The sequence below is a fragment of the Phycodurus eques genome, chromosome 13 (assembly GCF_024500275.1).
Source record: "Phycodurus eques isolate BA_2022a chromosome 13, UOR_Pequ_1.1, whole genome shotgun sequence".
Classification (NCBI taxonomy): domain Eukaryota; kingdom Metazoa; phylum Chordata; class Actinopteri; order Syngnathiformes; family Syngnathidae; genus Phycodurus; species Phycodurus eques.
The window spans coordinates 13,267,628-13,285,757 of NC_084537.1; the positions used below are offsets into that span (position 1 = coordinate 13,267,628).

General features: G+C 41.3%; 1 protein-coding gene across 1 annotated transcript in view; it reads right to left on the reverse strand.

The window, feature by feature from the left end:
• Nucleotides 1-17,533, reverse strand: part of epha4b (eph receptor A4b) — a 123,278-nt gene extending 105,745 nt beyond the window's left edge. Inside the window, exon 1 of the mRNA XM_061695319.1 lies at nt 17,366-17,533. Coding sequence (XP_061551303.1) covers nt 17,366-17,483 — 118 coding nt within the window. The 5' untranslated portion in view covers nt 17,484-17,533. The remainder of the gene's footprint in view (nt 1-17,365) is intronic.
• Nucleotides 17,534-18,130: the final 597 nt, after the last annotated feature.

The window sequence follows — 18,130 nt, forward strand, 5'->3', positions numbered from 1 at the left end:
TTTAAAAAATTACAGTAATGACATAATTAAATACAATGTAAAGAAGTAAAAAAAGAACTTGCTTCAACTCAATGGACACTGTGCTGCTCCTTCTGGCGTGTGTGCCTTGGCCATGTGGGGGAGGTAATACAGACAAACATAAACATGGAGACAGCAATCGGTAAGTTGCAATTATGTCGTTGTAGGAGAGGATAAAGAATATATGCCTGTGTTGCTGTACCGTTTGTTCAAAGGGTTATAACACCGCTACACCGATGCTCTTTGTTAGCCCGTCGATGGTGTTTTCCATTGTTTGTTAGCATTAGGCTAAATGGATTTACCAAAGGCAAAGTGGTTGTTTTAAATACAAAACATGTAATTCTCATTGTTGTATGTTCAGTTTGACAGTACATTTCACCTGGAAGTGGAATAAACAGCTTGAAGAATTGTTCAACATCTGCCCAGCTGCTGCTTGTTGTGAAGTGAGTTGAGTGCCACCATACGATGACGCCTCATGTATTAAAAGATTCCTAGGTTGGGTCACGCGTACCTAAAGGCACCACTGTACTATAGAAAATGATGGAAGTCTGTTTTGGGTCCATAGAGGCCAGCAAGCATCCTGTTTAAGATCTCGGTGTGATAGCAGAAAGTGTAGGGAGAATGGAAGAAGGTGACGATGACAAGTGATGAGAGGAAGACGGCAGCTTGACCAGCAGGAGGCATAATGAAAACGTGCTTCTTCAGCTATGTGTGCAGGTGTTGATGCATTTGAATGTGTATGGCTGTACTTCTTTCAGTCAGGTCCTCATCGAGCCTTCAGTGCTGCTGATCATCAATATTTAATTGGCATCCATATGCAGAGACGCCTGCTTCTCTCTTTCTTCTCGCCACTCAACAGCCATCATGTCAAGGTTCTCTGTTATGCAGATTGCAGTATGGCTGCTAGTACCTAGGGGAACTTTTATATACTGTAGCACGCTGTAAACTTCAGGGGGATCAGTTGTGGCACGCAAATCACCTAATTGGCGATTTGGCACATTGTTACCTTGCATTTTCTTATACTACAGAATGTTATACTACATCTATTGCATCCTTCTGTTGCATAACTGTTCCAAAAAGACCTTGTGTAGTCACATTTTCTACACAGGGCATATAAGCCTGTTTACAAGCTCATTTATGCAACAAAGAGACAATCATACACGTTTTTCAACATCTCCCTAACATCCATGCACTTCTCAGCTCAACACACGCTGACACCAGAAAGAGATGCCATGCAGTAATCGTGTCTATATTTGTGTGTATATGTGTGTGTGTGTGTGTGTGTGTACGTAGCTTGAAAGCTGGATGAAATGAGAGCAATGACAACAAAACAGAGGAGGAGAGGTGCTGAGCAGTTAAAAGGTCACATGAAGCTTCCAGCCTCATACATTAAGACCATTTAAACCGCCACCCTCTGTCAAGTGCCATAAAGAGAATGAGAAGCTAATAAAATAATTATGTGAGATCAAGGCCCTGTATCGAATCACACACAGTCATAGTTCAGTGCAGAGATCAAATCTACATATGAGTAGGGTTTGTGAAAAACCCATTGTTAATTACTCCAATAATTGTCAAAATAAAATAGAAGAAATAGGAACAAACACGTGCATTTCGAGTACTGTATTTCATACTTCTAATAGCCAACAAACGTCCACAGTGTTGTGCCTTCAGAATCAGTTGGCCCTCATACTGTCTGCATCAGTTCTTACCATTTCTCAACATTTCTCCATAACAGTGCTTTTTTATTTACAGTACTTTTCGGCCAACTGCTCACCGAGCGACACGCCCAAAACCGACTGAACTGTCGCGCAGTGTGCGGGCTTTGGCATCTAGTTTTCTCGAGTGCCCGACCATCGTTCACTGGTTTTGCTGCGATTCAGTATTTTAATCACCAGTGAACGTTGTCGCAGCATCGCAGATGTAACAACTAATAAAAAAATGCACATGAGCTTTCACCCCCAAAAAATAAGTTTGCGGGTTTGAAGCATTAAGCGACTCCCAGCCAGCCAACGACCGCTAACGTGCTGCCAAGCCGCACCAATGCCATGTAGACAGTATATAAAATATATGTACTGTATATATTGTGTTTTACAATAATGCTTAACTTAACTATACTTAACTATACTTAACTATTTATAATTTCATATGTACTCTCTTCGAACTTTGCTAGAAAGCAAAGTTCGAAGAGAGTCTATCGCCAAAATGCACCAATGCAGTCAGCGAATGTGACAATGCTAACAGCCTCTCAAAATATCCACACACTATAATAATAAACTACAGTATATGTGTAACCTCAAAACCTAATAAAGGGTTGGAGTTTTTCTGTGGCAGCGTCCGGAATGTGGCGCTCAATCACGATTGTCCACTTCAGTCGCGTTTGGCCGCGTTGCTCGGTGTGCGGCGGAATTGTACTCCAGTTTCACTTGACCTTGATTGTAATATATGTAGTTTATTTAATCCCATTAATAATCTTCGGTATGTATAATACTATTTGGTGCCTGATCGTCTTTGCGGTTGAGTAAGTAAATGCCCACCAGCCACTATATGAGGAAATTGTTTTCCACACCTTTATCCAAGCTGACATGAAGTTGAGGAAGCAAGCTGCCACTCACAAGTAAGCCACGCGCTTTATATCCGATTTAAGATAAATGGGTCCAGTTTACAAAATGAACATCATCCTGTGTCGAATTCAAATTTTTTTAATGACCCAAAAAGTAGTAATGTATATTTTCGGAATGGAGTGCCCCCCCTTACAGCATAATGCCAATCAAAAATGTGAACATTTATGTTTGTAAAGGCACCAGTTCTTGCTTTGTATCTCAAATGATCACCCAATCACCTACACAGGTTTTACATTTCCCGAACCCATTTCACAATCCTTTGGGAAAACAGAGACACACATTAAGCAGCACATGAACACTTTTTCTGCTTCTCCTCACACACCTTGTCAATACCACTTATCACTTATAATCAACGGGTGAACTCGTCAATTATGTATTACTGTAGCTCCCTTCGTGACTGCTGACGTAGCATTACTTCCAAAGTCCAAAGTAAGCATTTTGTCAACGCTTATAATTCTCTGTGTACAAGTCTTCAATATGAACATGGAGCATTTGTTGAAACGTTTCAATCAAATGTGCTCTTGAACCCTTAACAAAGCAAAGTTATTACATTGAGCAAACATTGTAAAATCACAAGCGTCATGCCTACAGAATTCATGGCCAAGCTCTTATGTTGATTGGAGGTAGAACTAATGAATTAGAGAGGGAATGCAACTCTTCCTTAAACAAAAATCAGCAAGCATCCGTGTCTATATTTGCCTTGGCACGATTCTCTCCATTTCTACCATTCTCTCTCCGCCTCTTCGGACCTTCAATGGAGTGTGCGTGTGTCTGTGTGCCTAAGACAGGTTCACATTGTTTGATGACCAGTCTCGGCCTCTGACAAACACAACATTTCCGCTTTAATGAGAATCTAAATATGACATCACATTCCAGCCATTTTCTATTTTTCAACAAAACAACCGATGAACACATCACAATGGCCTTTTGATTGAGCCCTGACTGACAAATTATATGGGTTTTTTGCTACCTTTTAAGCAAATTAACCAATGTACTTGGTTTTTTTTCTCCTTATCTCCCTGACACACTTACTGTCCACACAACTGGCGAGCATATAAAGTGGCATGCAACAGGAAGGCTGAGTGCAAAACCACTGGAGCACATATTTCTATAGGTTGTTTACAATTCTGCAGCCTTGCTTTTTCATTCATGCGCTTACTTGCACGAGCCCTAAATATTTTCTAGAAAAGTTACATCCACTGACATGTCAACTTGCCAGAATTCCAGGCTCTTAACTGCAGTGGGGATGCGAGTTGCTGCTAATAAGCGTTGCGTTATGGGTCCAAGCCCGTTGAGTAACTCTAACACAGTACTGTACTTTTACAATAACACGTTTCTCTGTGACTTGTGTGTGTCTGCAGCTTGCAGGCGAGAACTATTCAAGAAGTCTATTGATCAAATGACTTGTTAAACATGTCATTAATATATTTTAGCACTACAGTATATGATGAAAAGAGCTACAATTGATTTGATTAAAAGGTTTTGCTTTGTAGTACTAATCCCGACACAAGTGCATGTAGCTTGATTATTGCAGTACCTATTTACCACAAAATTAACATTTTGTATCGTGAAAGATAATGAAGATGGGGATAAGGTAGCATGTCTAAATGAAGATAAGACATTCCTCTCTACTGGAGGCTCTCAAACTTTTTACACCATGTGCCACCTAAAGAATACTCCAAGAACAACCATCATGACCAATATGAAAATACAGGAGCATACAGGTTTTATTCATGAAAGCTTTATGCAATATTATTGTAACCCACTGTAAATTTATACAAACTTTGAACTTCAACACTGCGCCTAAATATAGGAAACAGAATACAAACTACTGTAATAATAATGAAATTAAAATATGACTATTGCAGGTAAAAGTTTAAAAGAAATTGTACCTGAATAAAAGTTTAAAAAACAAACACATTTTCAAGATTAAATGTACTGTACTAAAAAGTTAAATACAACTGAACTGTACTTAGGCATTGATTCTTTTGCGCACCACTAGTGGGCTGCCTCCAGTGGTACCGTTCTATATAATAAATGCTTAACTTATATCATTTTATTGTGTAACATAACATTTTTTCAGTCTGTTATTTTGTGTCTGTCTACGATTCCTCTCACATTTGCGTCCCCCGCAGAAATGTTTTGTCTTTGCTCCACGGTCTGATAATGTCTCTCGCTCTCTGTTTATCTCTCTCACTTGTGGGCATCCGTTAGTGGAGCTGGGCAGCACCTGCCAAGACTCAAGCAGCGATGCCAACAGCCAGGCTGGCTCACAAAGAAACCAGGATGCTTATACACATGCACACAAACACACACACACGCCTGCACATAGTTAGATGATGCAAAAAGAAAATAAGCCCACCACAGATGCAAAGCACAGTACATAACTTCATACATAGTTAATTAGGTTATTTTTAATGAATTACAAACACATGGCTACAGGGGACAAGTTACTACTTTGTCCATGCAGCTCTGATTGTTTTTGTTTTGTTTTTTTTCTTCCCTGCCAATCAAGGTATTTCTGTAAGAAAATGAAATTCAAAACACACACACAACAAACAACCCCCCTCGCCCCCCCCCACACACACACACAAAAATAAGACCAAAAAAACTCAAATATCCTCTTAGAGTAACAAGCAAATGAGCGGTGAATTACATGTAGTGCCAATGTGTGTTTGTTTTTAACAAAATTATTGATAATTGATTTATTTGTGTGTTTTTCTTATCATGTTAGTGTCAATGGCACAGATTTGTACTTGCGTGGGTTTTTTCCTACACTGATTATTTCAGTGTGAGCTTCTGGGGGTGAGTTGCAGCCTAAAGCAGCTCCTTGCAAGTTTTCTCATTTTGTATTGTTATGGTTAGGGTAAAAAAATAAATGTACCAAGTGACAGCTCGTAATGCGATACCTCGTCAAGGTACCACCGTATTTGGAAAGCAGCCGGTAACCCTCGCAGTTATCATTAAATAAATTAAGTTTCTGTCAAGTGTTAACAAACAAATAACACATTTTAAACCTTTCATGAGGGTGATCATTTTTGTAGATGATTGTTGAGTGGTACCCATTGTTGTTTTATGGCACTACTTTGAATGTATTTTTATAGCCATGTTCATGTGATATCTGAGTCCTTGTGGTCGTTTCATTCACATACTTCACTGTGCTTCCTATCGCCTGACAGTTGAGGGTCGAGGTTGTTGTCAGGGCAACACAAGGGCCGACGGAGAGCAGGACTGAGTAGTGCAAACAGTTGAGCTATGAACTTTAGGAATAAAGCAGCCTCGCAGCAGGAGCGCTCCACTCACTGCTGTCTTTTCATCAGTCCTCTCGCCACTCATCCTGAACCCACCACAGGCTTGGCACTCCTTTTTCTCCTAGTTATCTCTTTGCGCGCTCATCCTCCGGTCATGTCACTTTAATGGAGGCTGTGTGTGTGTGTGTGTGTGTGTGTGTGCGTGTGTGTGTGCGTGTGTGTGTGTGTGTGTGTATCCTTGTGACTTTCCATGATTGTTTCAAAACTGGTTTTCCTCATGCGACGATGCAAAGACTGCCACAAGATTACCGTATTTTCATGACCCTAAGCTGCACCGTATTAAAAGGGGCAGTCTCAGTTACGGGGTCCATCCATCCATTTTCTGAGCCGTTTCTCCTCACTAGGGTCGCGGGCGTGCTAGAGCCTATCCCAGCTATCATCGGGCAGGAGGCGGGGTACACCCTGAACTGGTTGCCAGCCAATCGCAGTGGACATACAAACATACAACCATTCGGACTCACATTCACACCTACGGGCAATTTAGAGTTGTCAATTAACCTACCACGCATGTTTTTGGGATGTGGGAGGAAACCGGAGTGCCTGGAGAAAACCCACGGAGGCACCTTATGGGCTGTGATCAGCACATCTAACAATAACATTATTCTGACGATATTGCTTTCCTTCTTCCAGAAGATGTATTAGCTGCTATTTCATACAGTATGTTGTCTGTCCACTGACAGCACTAACGTAGCACAAAAAAACCCGCCATTCTGACATACTATGACAAGAGCGTTGCCCTTGTTTGTTGCTGCAAGACACTCCAGAGTGTGTGCTTACATGTGTGCATGCGTGCGCGTGGGTTTGTCGGCTGGTTGGGCGCTTGCTGTGTTGAACTGTTACTCAGAGTCAGACACTTGTTTCTTCTTTAATACGCGATGCCGACAACTCATCAAGGGCAAAGAGCGACACATACACGCATGTATCCCGTCACATACACACAATACACACATACACGCAGAGGATACCTTGAGGATTCACAACTTGGAGTACAAACTATCATCATGACACACAACACTCCCAGCATTCATTTGGTGAATCAAATGAAGTAATTAAAAGAATGACTGATCACGAGAACTTTCCCAAATGAGCTTTTGTGACTATGCAATGTGTTTCCACCACTAAAATTGCCATGCTCAGGTCTGTGGTGCTGTTTTGGTGTATTTCTTCTTGACCTTTTACAGTGTTAGACATTTCTCCTGATGAGAGCAGTCCTGATAGCCTGTGGACTCACACTTCTGTCACACAGTTGTTGGCCACAGGAGGGGAAATTAGAGCAGTGGGCCTTAGCAGCTGACACAGAGAGGAAATCACATTGCAGACAGGTTGTTACTACCGATGCGCGCAAACACAGACACAGACACACACGGCAATGTCTGTCACTGCCAGACATCCAAAGGACTTCTCTCCAAAAGCCTTGTTGCAGCATATTCCTACAATTTAAATTTTGGAATTTTGTTAAACAAAAAAATAAAAAATTGCTGATCATGCATGATGTTTGAAAATGTGACATACAGTGAAACCCCTATTTGCAGGTCGCGATTCACAAATTCACAGTTTTTTTGAAACTCTCCTCAGTTACTTGCTGAAAAACTCACCTATTAACGTATTTTTGTGCTCCTTCTGTAATGCCCAAATATGCCACAAGGTGGTGCCAAAGCCCTTGCTAATAAGAAAGTAATAATTGGTGTTAAGGTATAAAGCATTTTCAAAATGCTACATCTCAACTGAGAACTAGCATCCTTTGTATGTCAGGGAGGAGCTAAGTTTAGCCTGGGTTGTTAGTGGAAGCTTCGGAAAGTTTTTGTCACGTGCATATACGAGCGTGTTTCCTGTGCATTATTTTTTAAATCAAAATAATCTAAGTCATCTATTTTTAAGAGTAATGTTTTAAGAAGAGATATACTGTTGTGGGATCATAGTTTGGGGTATATTTATGGATTCAACTATTAATATAGGCAATTCCAAACAATTTTAAGGATTGGCATTTATGTGTATCAGAGTTTTCTATGACAACACAATCAATGCTTGGGTGTCTACCTGTGGATTGAACCACTGGCCACTATACCGACTGGCTATGGAACTTCAACTCTCAGGTATTCTGCTGTGAACCTTAATCCTTACAGAACACAAAACAGCCAGCAAACATTCCAAAACTACTGTATGTTGGACCCACTGTAAATCCTGGAGTATTTGCTTTTCCAGATGCTTAATGCCCGCTTTCACTACCACGCATGAGTCAAGCCTGCAGTGCAAACAGAGAGTGGACTACAGCGAGACCGGAAGCAAACTAATTAAAATAAGCCACATTTGGGGTCAGGAAAATGGGAGTAGGGGCTTGTACATGGGTGTTAGTGAGGAAGAATATTGAGGAGAGGGAATAAATGTGGGGGTTATAGAAAGGAGAAGGGCCAGTGATCATCTTATCTAAACACCACGTATGAGAACAGAAAGACTTTAATGACCTCTGCACCTGACATGAGTCATTCAAGCCTAAAAAACACTGCAGTTCAATTTTTGATTGGCCACAAATAATGACTTCATGTCGAATCAAGAAGGAGTAATTGATAACATTTCCCCTCCAGGGCTCACCCAAGAGTAATGGAACGTAAATGCACACTCGAACTGACAAGGTGAATACAATTGACAGGAGTAAGCATTTATTTGTGAACCAAAAAAAAAAAAGAAAACGTCATTTAAAGCTATTGAAGTCAAGCCACTGAATGTATTCGTGACCCAAACTTTGTTATACCATTATGTCTTTTACATTTGCACTGATGCCGGTGGTGATACAACATGAGTGGAGCGTTTTTCCCGGCTGGTCTACCTATATTATGTAGACTGTAAATTACAGAGACACTTTTGATGCTATTCTTCTTTTTACATGCAAGTTAGTGTTGGAACTGTTATGTTAGAGTTGGTTCCATCGAATGGATTTAATACCTGTGTAGTTGTCTTGTAAAGCACGAAGCATGACATGTAATAACTGTAGGTTCGGCTCACATATGTAGATTGAAACTGATCAAACTATCAAATATGAAACTTGCAGAAGAGCCTCATGACTCTGGCTACAAACGGGTGCAGTGTTTCCAATACACTTTAGAGAAACTTCCTGCAAACTGGACAAGTTCATTTATTGAATAGCAAAAAGATCAATACTGAATAAAACATGTTCCTCGTGATTCAGATGCAGTAGTGTGGCCTCAATACTTTGCTGTAGCGTGCAGGATTTTAGAAATGATTAATGCAAATGAGGGCAGAATTCACAGTGCATGCAGGGGGTGTGGGCTCAGTAGCCTCAATAGCAGGAAGTTGTTGTTTGTTTTTTATTGGCGTGCGTGGGACCGAGAGGCAAAGTGCATAGCAGAAATTATACTTAACTTGCAAAACAAAAGTGGTTTTAACCAAGATTATACTATTTTTATCTTGAAACACCTAACCTGCAAGTTTGCAAATACAGTGTACACCTAATTCACATATATAGTGCCTTGACTTCCAAGTTGAATTTGTTCTGTGATCACGCTTGTAACTAAAATAACTCATATCACAAATCATCTTTCCCTATTGAAATGAATGGAAATACCCCTTACGCTCCCGCTTGTGGTCACGCCTTGGCCACCAGGGGCAGTATAATACAGTCATGCAGACACAAAGGAAGAAACGTTTTACAACTAAGTGACTCAGTAAACAGCAGCAATATGTCATTTTCCCCTGAGGATAGCTTGCGTGAGAGTATTGTTACATTGTCTGTCTAAATGTGTTGTTGCACTTTTTGTGTTCAAATACCCATTGCTTAATGTGTTATAACACCGCCACACAGATGCTCTTGGTTAGCCTTTCTATGACATTCTGCATTGTGTGTTACCATTAAGCTGTCGGACATTCAATGTGTTGTGGTTGTTTTAAACCCAGAAAGTGTAATTATCTTTATTTTATGTTTAGTTTGACCGTAAACCTCAACTGGGAGTGGCAATAAACAGGCTTGAAGACTTTTTTTTAATATTATGTATATATATATATAATATTTATATATATACGTATTGATAATACTTCACTATGTGCCAAACTGCTGCTTGTTGTCAAGTGAGCTGAGTTGAGTTCACTACCACCATGTAGCGCTCGTATCCCAAATTTTTGTGTGCAAGTCAAAGAAATTTGCCAAGCAACGGCTCATGTCTCCATAAACTCAAATCGGGTCACTTGTTAGACAAGGTACCACTGCATTCCATGGATGCATGGAAAGTTTCCAACATCCAAAAATTGTGTCTAACTGAAAATTCCGTTGCTATTTTACAGTAAACTTGACAACATGTCTACGTCTACGTGTCTCCTGAGACAACTGTGTAGTGTAGGTAATATATTCAGTTTGTCAATATATAGTTTTGTCAGCACGCATGCTTTATGTGTCAGCGTTTTTATTGGATGGTGAAGGGATAGTATAGTTGGAGCTAAGAATAAAAAATAAATGTGCATATAACGTGTTAGTCAATGATGATAGATGGTGCTAGTAAGACACTGCCGCTCGTTGTGCCAAGCTAATCTACTCAGCTGTTTCGTTTACGTTCCTATTGAGGTTAGGATACGCGTATACTAAGAGTGTTTTCATTTCACTCTCGGCTAGAATCTGCCGATGCATTCATCAAATAAAACACATACAACAAAGAGCAAAGATCAATGCGATGAGTGTTCCGCTCCCTTCTGAAGATGAAAAACACAACGAAAAATAAAAGCCGATTCCTTTGGTTTATTTATTAACACAAGACAAAGCCTCATTGGGTTTTACAATCAGTGTGTGTTGCCACAACACGTCCCTCTTTGTTTCTTTTGTTTCACCTCACTTGTGTGGATTAGTTTTTTTTCTTTTGCTTTTTTTATTGAAAATAACTCACACACACACACACACAGTATATGTAGCTAGCCTTCACACTAGAATCATTCCCTGTCACTGAGCTGTATTTATAGCCTCATTTATCAGCCAGCCGCAGGAATACCTGACGTTATTCGCTGGACCAAGACCACCAAACGGCCCCCTAACCATACATTAGGATGGAATGAGTGTCTGTGGGCGTGCGTGCACAATCCATGGGCACTAACCTCGATGTGCCTATGTATTACACATATGTAGCTCCACCTTAGTCCAAGTGCTGGGAGCTCCTGTGCTATTAGTGTTACTGAGGGAGGGGGCGGGTGGATTGCATGAGAAAGAGCTGAACTAAGAGCAGAAGGGAAAACAATCCAAGAGAGAGATAAAGCAAAGTAGGGCACATAAGAGGAATGGAGTTTGTAGAAAAGGACAAAAAAACAAAACAACTGGATGGTTGTGCTTTTTGTGCCTCTCTTTTTTACTGCTCTCTTATGACAACAGCGATCTATAGCCTCTTCTGTTCAAGGTCATGGTTTCTACACGGAGGCGCCGCCATCACAAGCGCACAAAGGCACATTCACTGTGAGCTATGGCTCTGCCGATAACTACAAGCAACCCTTATAGATTAAAGCAATTAAAGCAGAGGAGCTCTTTGACCCTACATTGTATTATATAGTCAGGATCTTGTGTGAATCATTAGGATGGTGCGTGCGTGCGTGGGCGCGTGTGTGTCAGTAGAGGGCATGTTTTACATATGCTTGTCTCTGCAATAACTGCTCTTGTTAACCTTACAAAGCAATACAGCCACACGTGCTACCACCTTCCTCCAGCTCCGCCACCAAAGTCAATTGTGGTTACTAGGGGTGCGCGGTATCTGGAGTAGATGCTATGAATTTGGCCAATGGCAGAGATTTGGACTCTACCGACCAATCGCGACGTGCTTTCCTTGCTGCTCGGGAACTACGGGGGAATGCTAGGCACTGAGCTAACTTGCTAATGCGGCTAAACATTGTCCGAGGCCACTCCATGGTGGCAAATAAGATACACTTCTCACAAGTATTTGTATCACTAATAGAGGAGGTGGAGTAGCTAATCATGCGATACACCGAGCAAGATGAGGGAACAGGAGAAGAGGAGAAGCCATGCTAATGGCTAAGCTAACGTAACGTGAGATGTAGATGGGCGAAACACCAGAATAAGTGTTAACAGAAGTCTGGCTGAAACCGCATTGCAACGGGGGGGAGTATTAACTATGAAAAGCAAACTATCAGCAGGCAAATTATTAACGTCTAGAGAGAAAATAATACAACAGCTACACAGCGTACACAAATCTGGAAATCGTGAATGAATCAGTACACAGTGTTGAGTTCCAAAAATGAACTGGTTCGTAGTTCTTTTTTGTTTTTCTCAATATGTTGCTGACGGGCGGCACGGTCAGCCTCACAGTTCTGAGGACCCGGGTTCAATCCCCGGCCCCGCCTGTGTGGAGTTTGCATGTTCTCCCCGTGCCTGCGTGGGTTTTCTCCGGGCAGTCCGGTTTCCTCCCACATCCCAAAAACATGCATCAATTGGAGACTCTAAATTGCCCATAGGTGTGACTGTCAGTGCGACTGGTTGTTTGTTTGTATGTTGGCTGGCAACCAGTTCAGGGTGTACCCCGCCTCCTGCACGATGACAGCTGGGATAGGCTCCAGCACGCCCGTGACCCTAGTGAGAAGCGGCTCAGAAAATGGATGGATGGATGTTGCTGACGGGCTATTCCCCTTAAAATACTGGCATTTCCTTTCCCCATTGTTGCCACCCATTCCGTCCACATTAGTAGTCAGCTGCAGCTTTCACCCTACAATCTCAAAAATGAGGAAAATAAATGTTGTTTGAATGGTGTTTTTTTTAAATGAGGAATTAAAACAAAAACAGCACGTTTGACCTTAATGTACAAACACTAACACGCAACACTGTATGACAGGAACGATAGTAAAAGGACACAATGTATCTCTTCTTATATTACAAAACAAAATAAATAATTCCATATAATCACTGTGATCATACAGTGTTTTAACTAAAGCATTCTGATACCAAAAATAATTTTCCTAAAAAAGGACACATTCTCTCCCATATGCGTGTCCCTGAACGCACATTGCGCATGCAAACATAAATGACGGCCGCACTGAATCGGTTGCCAAATACAGCGCTAATCCCCTGACATATGAAGGCTCGTATATAATGTGTTCAGACAGGTTTAGTCTTGGAAGTCCCTAACAAAAACTGGCACTCTTGAAGGAAAATGACCTTTCGTTTGAAAACGTTCTTTCACGCTAGAATGAGTGCCTTCTCAATTACGTTCGTGAGGCAGAAATGAACTAAGTTCAGTTCTCGTTCGCCAAGAATATGGACTAGTTCATGAACTTTCGTTCATTGACCTTGTTCAGCTACAACACTGTCAGTACACGACCACATACAGTACGTCAGCACGGAGGAGCAGCCCATAAGGTTAAAAGTATATTAATATTTAGTATATGAAATATTTATAATGCCATTATTTGTGTTTGTTTGCACGATTTTTGTACCATAGTGTACTGAGTTTTGGCTTTCCAGATCTACACAATACTTTCACTCAAAATGTGTTTATATCTTTTTTAACTTGTATTTATCATTTTAGCTTTGCTAAAGGAGTATGTAACAAACAAAATTTGTACACGTTTATATTGCAATATACAGTGTTACCGTGACATGAATTGTCGGCCAATTGCCTAGCCCAAGTGCTTACCAAACCTCCAACGTAAACCTGTAGAATAGAATACAGAATACTTCCCCCCTTCTTAATTATCAATCGAATACAGAATACTTCCCCCCTTCTTAATTATCAAAAATGTCTCATTACGCCCTGAACTCACAAATGTATTGGTTGAATCATTCTTTAAATGCTATATTCTAATTAGCATAACATAAAAGGAAGCCCTTGTTGTTTGTTTTCTAGGATTGAGGGGCCTGCATATTTGAAAACACAAAAATAGAAAACAGCGGAGACAAAGACGTAAGAGATGCTGAAATGAGGAAAAGAGGTTCTAAACTGCAAAGATGGTAAAGATGGAGGCAAACACATGTGCAGACCTGGGGGCACCCACCCTCATGTTACATCAGTTTGCCCTCAGGGTTCACACTTTGCTGAGTGAGTGTGTGGGGCTCCCTCTGCTGGTAATCCTCTTCGTCTCTTTAGTGCTGCTGACAAAGACTTTAAAAAGCGACTTGTGAAAAAGGTCATTTCCACTATGGATCATGTTGCCTTGCCTGCAGTAACCACCAATTTCAAGCCATCTTATCAATTCCCCCTCTAGCACTTTGTTTCTGCTTGCCCACTCTTGCAGCTGCTTTTCTTGTAAATGCCGCATGAGCTCACGTAGTAAACAAAGCTTGTTGACACTGTAACATGATTTTAGCTAACAATATCAAAGCGCCATCCAAGGGCTTTTGGTCTTTAATTGGTGCTGAACGGGGAACCGTCAGTTTTTATGACACCCTGAGTCCTGTGGGTCGACAATGTGCACGATCTCACACACAAACAAAAACACACACTGAAGACAAACAATATCTAAACTAGATGCTAGAAAGGTAAAAGCAAAGTGGTAAAGTTGCTCAAAATGACCTGAATGGTTTTATGAGAGCACACACATGCGTCACTTTATACAAGCATAAGCCACAACATGAAGTACACAATCTAATAATCCAGCACGAAAGGTGGATCAAAAAATATGCATTACAAAAATATTAATGTTCAGTTTGGAGTGACACTGCCAAAAAGATATTAATTTAACAATATTTATTTCGATTACAGTTCTATAGGGGTGCACTGTATCACACTGACAGCTATTTCTAGCATTGTTTTTCGTTTTTTAACTTAGAGAGGGACGAAATATTGGAAACACCTCTCAGTATCTTACAGTGAACTGCCTGAGCAGGTGTACCTAATGATGTGGCCATGAAGAGAAGGTGTTTACCACACAGAAGTGGTACTTGAGGTGCAAATTAGGCGAGTATGTGTGAAACAGCAGGATAGCGTGGTCACAAGAGGATGAGCCGCACAGTGAGAGAACAAAATCTTGGAAAGTCAGTCAGTGTTCATATTCATATCAATTAAAGCGGGCATGGACTGGAGCTGGCCGTATACGCCGCAAACACTGCAGCTCGTTTATCTAAATCAACAGGAGTTTCAATTCATCATCCTTCATTCGGCATTCACCTCTATGAATATTTCATCACGTGCATTCTGCATTGTCTCCTCTTGTTGAAACACTTCTCCCTGACTGACTCTCCTCTTTTCCGTCTATCCTCCCAAGCCAAGAAGAACTCCTCCGGGCTGTGACATACATTCGGCATTGTGCCTATGCATGGCACTTACACACTCAAATCGGAGGTCCCGTCCATGGTGGCTGAGGTGTGGCCTGCTTGTTGTGCATGTTTGAGTTGATTTGTTGTGTGAGTCCTGAGCATCAAGCACATTTAATTATTATTATTATTCCACCTCATATTTTTTAAACAGTTTATAAGCCACTCCTTGAAATACTGCCAAAGTATATAAGTAGTAAAAAAGTAAATAACCTAATACATAAGATGTCACTTTTTTACCATTTCTATCTGTGTAATGTGTTTAATTTCATGAATAACTTGAATGATTGTAAATCATTCTGTTGATTGTATTCAATTGATTGTTGATTAATCATCAGTCTTCAGGCAATGGTGACAAAATGGAGTGCACTACCAGCAGACACACTGTTGATTCCGTTGAATTAATTTGTCTATTGTGCAGTCTAAAGCAGTGACTCTCATGGTGTGGTACTAGTACCACTAGTGGGATGCGGACAGCCTCTAGTGGTACATGAAGGAATCACTGCCTGAATACAATTCAGTTGTATTTAACTTTCTAATGCAATACATTGCCATATAGTCTTTTAAAAAAACATTTTTATTATTGTTGTTTTTTTTGTAGTGTTTGTTAGATACATATTTTGTGCAATAAATTTTTATTGAATCATTATTTAAATAGTTTTCCCCCCCTATAGTTAAGCCTGGTGTTGCTGTTCATACTGTGCATGTTACAGTGTCTTACAATAATTAATTATACTTTACTTTAGGAATAACACTATCTTGTTTTTAGTGTGGACCTAGGCCTACCATGCTAGTGTATTTTAAGGTTGGTCATGATGGTGGTACTTGAAGAGCTAAGTATTATTATTTTTTGGTCTAAAAATTCATACTCATATTAACCTAGCAATGTATTGATTTTCTCCATGCGGCCGGGTGGCCGACTGGTTAGAGAGTTTACTGCACAGTTCTGAGGACCGGGGTTCAATACACCTGCCTGTGTGGAGTTTGCATGTTCTCCCCGTACTTGCGTGGGTTTTCCACGGGCACTCCGGTTTCCTCCCACATCCCAAAAACATGCATGGTAGGTTAATTGACAACTCTCAATTGCCCATAGGTGTGAATGGTTGTTTGTCTTTATGTGCCCTGCGATTGGCTGGCAACCAATTGAGGGTGTACCCCGCCTCCTGCCCGATGATAGCTGGGATAGGCTCCAGCAGCCCGCGACTCTAGTGAGGAGAAGCGGTGAAGAAAATGGATGGATGGATGATTTTCTGCATAGCAAATCAAGGAAACTTGCCTATCCCTAATCCAAAATATTGGCTTTGTTTTCCATAATAAGAGCAGACACACAATTAAACAGTGATGCCATGGCATCACCAGAAGAGCATCAAATCAGATTGCTCTGATTCCCCTTTCCTATACTGCTTCTCAGGATTGCTATGGCATGCTCTTCTTCTTCTGCCTTTTTTTCTTCTTCTACCATTTGTCAACTTCTGGAGTTAGTCAAAGCACAAACGCAGCACTGACACTGCCTGACAGGATCATCGCTTCTCCTTGCCAATAAGTTGCTTAATAAAGTGCTCATCATGAATCCCCCCCCCCCCCCCGCCTGCCTCCATGCAGAGCGATTAGTTGTCCTTTTTTTTTTTTTTTTTTTTTTTTCTCCTTTCCTCCAACTTGCCAGTAAACAAGCCATTTGACATGTTCCAGCCCGAGAAGCAGTCAGGAGTAGTTAGCGACTAAATGTATTGGCCAACATCGATGTTAATATAATAACAGAGAGAGTCTCCCTCTCATTTGCAGACTGAGTCAGATGGCTTGAGTCCACAGAAGGGGAAAAAAACATCATCCCTCAGCGTGTTTTAATGAACGTGACTGGATGAGATTAGTGTTGTTTGAGGGGCTCAATTGTTATAAGTTCTCCCACTTTGACGTGTTTCGTCCGCATCAGCCTTCTTTCGTCACGTCGTGCAAAATTAATGCCAAAATCCCGAGAAAAGGGGGAAGAAACGTGACTTCCCTCCTGCGTCTCCCTTGCTCTTTTTGTGGCTCTTTATGCATGATTCATAACTGAACGAAGCACTTCATCGGGAAGCTCCGGCGCTCGTCACCGGCAAGCGGGCGCTCCAGACGGGGCTTTCCTCTGCAACATCTCCGGTGACCCTCCCCCCTCCGCCCCCACTCCAACTTACCTTCATTGTCTGGGTAATTCCTTAAGGCTCCACACAGCGACAACAGGTGAAAAAGCACCGAGGACGTGAGCAGGAAAAGGGAAGGATAGATCCACAAGACGCGCGGAGTCAGGGCCATTTTTCAGGCTGCGCTTCGCCCTCGATGCATCCCTGTTGGCGGCGTGGAGAGTGTGCGCGCAGCCGGGAGCTGAAGGGAGAGAGAGCGAGGGAGATGAGGAGGAGGAGGAGGAGGAGGTGGTGGGGACCACGGGAAGGAGGGTCGCTAGCCTGTCAATCATCCGCCTGGCCTCCTGGATGTTTGGGAGCTTGTGGACGCCCGCGCGCAATGCTCCAAAGTAGTGAAGCTTATTTTCAGTGACGGGAAGTAACGAAATACAAATACTTAGTTACTGTAGGCTTAGTTACATTTGAAAACAAAAGGTCTCAAATCATCTTTGCCCATTGAAATGAACAGAAATGCCTTTAATCCGTCCCCCCATAAAAAAATATATATATATATATATTTTTTTTTTTTAATAAGCACACACCAGCATTGTGCTTTATATTTATAAAACATATAATAACAACATAGTTAAATAGAATGTCAAGAATTAAACAATTTATGCATAATGATTTCATGCATTCATTGTGCGGCTCCTTCTGGTGTATGCCTTGGCGACCAGGGGGCAGTATAATACAAACATACCGACAGTACATGGAGAAGACGGTCACAACTGCTCAGTAAGCTAATCAATCAGTCGTCAACTCACTGTGCGCACTTGGAAA